Raw genomic sequence first — 2,500 nt, 5'->3', positions numbered from 1 at the left:
GGTCTGGGCGTAAAATGAAATACCGTTATCTTGTTAAAACATATCGAATTAACGTTGACGTTATTTCACCAGGGAAAGAGAGAGAGAACAGGAAGGTGGAAGGGAAAGGGATAGGGAGAAAGAGAGAGAGAGAAAATCATATTTATGATATTCCAAACGAAACCATTTCAAGTATGTACACATTTATATGTACACTTTACACATATGCACATACTTCGTATATTTATATAGAAATACTTATGTACGGGGAATTGGAATGTATCGTCAAAGCATCGAAAACGTTTATGGTCTCCGGCATCAAATCGCGAACAGGAGCAATATTTTGCAGCGATAACTTCCTTGCAGCATAACGGGGTCTGGTATTGTATAAAAAGTTTGCACTTCTCTTGCACGACTTACTTTCTTACTTGAAAAAGATGGACGAAGTGATGGTGGCGATGGTGGTAAGGGGAAGATGATGGGGAAAGAAAGTTATAAGGTTATGGCATTTCCGTGGAGAATTCGCCTTCCTCTCTAACGTATTCTATAAACGAAAACTAATCTCGGAGAAAGTTTCGGGTGTAACTTCTTTTTTTTTTTCTCTTCCCTTTCTCTTCCCTCCTCATCTGTTTTTTTTTCCTGTTCTTTTTCCTTCCCTTCTTTCTTTTTTTGTTTTGTTTTGTTTTCGCTTTTTTTTACTTTTTTTTTTTTTTTTTTTCTTTTTGCAAAAAATCTCACCAAGAAAGGACAAGATTTATGACGCGATACAAAGACTTTATACTCGACTTTTACTTCATCTCGCGGCTCCTTTTGACAAAAGAAAATAAGAGAAATATGATCGAAAGATAGATCGAATTTCCGCGTAATTAAAAAGCATCCTTCTCTCGGGAAATCTAATAAATTTTAAACTATCTACCAACCAAGTTGAACGATAATGAATATAAATTAACATGTTTTTTTCTCTTTTTCTGTTTCTTTTTTGTTTTGTTTTGTTTTTTTTTCTTTTTTTTTCTTTAGGAGAAGAAAAAGAAGAGAGAGAGAGAGAGAGAGAGAGAGAGAGAGAGAGAGAGAGAGAGAGAGAGAGAGAGAGAGAGAGAGAGAGAGTGAGAGATACTCGTGCGATGATCGCAACGACAAAGAATAATCTTAAGTATCATCCTGTGTGAGAAATAACATTAAGGATGAAAGGAAGGATTATAAAAATAAAAAAAAAAAAAAAGCAGGAGGAAAAGAACAAAAAAGAAAGAGAAAGAAAAAACGCACCATTTCTAGCTCCTTTCTTAGAGCTAACACAGCCTTTTCTCTGTCAGCCACAAGCTCTTCCAGGTACTGATATCTCAACTTTTTTCGAGCACGGCACTCCCTCGCACTCTGTCGACTTCGCTCTGAAAACAAACAAAGAAAAGTAAAAAACAAAAGATATAACAGGATAAGGAAGGATAATACATGACATCGTACGCGTATAAATTACAAGTAAATATTATTAGGAATTTTCTCATTGATCGAATACAAAAATTATATATCTCTATCGTTAATGAACAAACGAAAGAATAAATGAAATAACAATTTAGAGAACGTCATTTACAATCAATTGGAAAAAATACACTGAATACAATTTTTTCTTCCTTTTTTTTTTTTTTTTTTTTTTTTTTTTTTCTTTTTTTTTTTTTCCCCCCTTTCTTTACGCGAGAACGCGAAACAATAACCGAGTATAAATATATTGGAAAATATATTACTTTTGTGTCTCGGTCGTAACTAAAAAAGAAAGTAAAAGAAAATACAAATGGAAGAAAGTACATTTGGAACCTTAAAACGGTAGAAAATATCGGATAGTTCACGAAGTTGCATAATCGTGCATTAAATACGATGTTTACTTGGCACTCGACCTAGCTACCCCTTTTTTTTTTCTCTCCCGGTAACACACGATCTGCTAAAATTTTTTATCGAAAATGAAAGTACGATACCGTTTGAAATTATGCGATTCGCGTTATGTATCTTTAGAAAAAGAAATAATGAAAGAAGATAAGGAGAAAGAAAGAAACAAAAGGAAGATATGTAAAAAGAGAAGGAAAGAAAGAAAAAATTTTGTAATTTTGTAAATCTTCTAAATAACGATATCGATGTCATTTGGCACAAGTCGAGAACTCATTCGCTCTCTTTCAAGATAATAAAGAGATTCAACGATACGAACTTATGGCTAAGGCTGTTCAGTAGAAATTGCAAATTCCTTTTTCACCTCGGTGCTATAGCAATAAACTTCTTTATGATCGAGAACGGACAGATATTAATGTCGCAGCCTAACTTTTTATAACATTGTAAACGTTTGATTCGTCGTATTACACTTTCTTTCTTTTTTACTTTCTGGAAACATTTATATACGAACGTATTTAAATTCAAATTAAAACAAAGAAAAAAAGAAAGAACATCTTTCAATCATATTCGAGTTTTTCTTTTTTCTCCAACGCACGAAGCAGAATGCCAACGTTTTATCGTTACTATTACTCGTAACGAATGGAAAAAA

General features: G+C 33.1%; 1 protein-coding gene across 1 annotated transcript in view; it reads right to left on the bottom strand.

The window, feature by feature from the left end:
- LOC124950136 (REPTOR-binding partner) overlaps positions 1-2,500 on the bottom strand; it is a 19,119-nt gene that overhangs the window by 2,082 nt on the left and 14,537 nt on the right. Inside the window, exon 3 of the mRNA XM_047496438.1 lies at positions 1,243-1,364. Within this exon, the coding sequence (XP_047352394.1) occupies positions 1,243-1,364 (122 nt within the window). The remainder of the gene's footprint in view (positions 1-1,242; positions 1,365-2,500) is intronic.

The sequence above is a fragment of the Vespa velutina genome, chromosome 6, assembly GCF_912470025.1.
Source record: "Vespa velutina chromosome 6, iVesVel2.1, whole genome shotgun sequence".
Taxonomy (NCBI): domain Eukaryota; kingdom Metazoa; phylum Arthropoda; class Insecta; order Hymenoptera; family Vespidae; genus Vespa; species Vespa velutina.
This window is presented reverse-complemented; position numbering and strand designations above follow the sequence as displayed.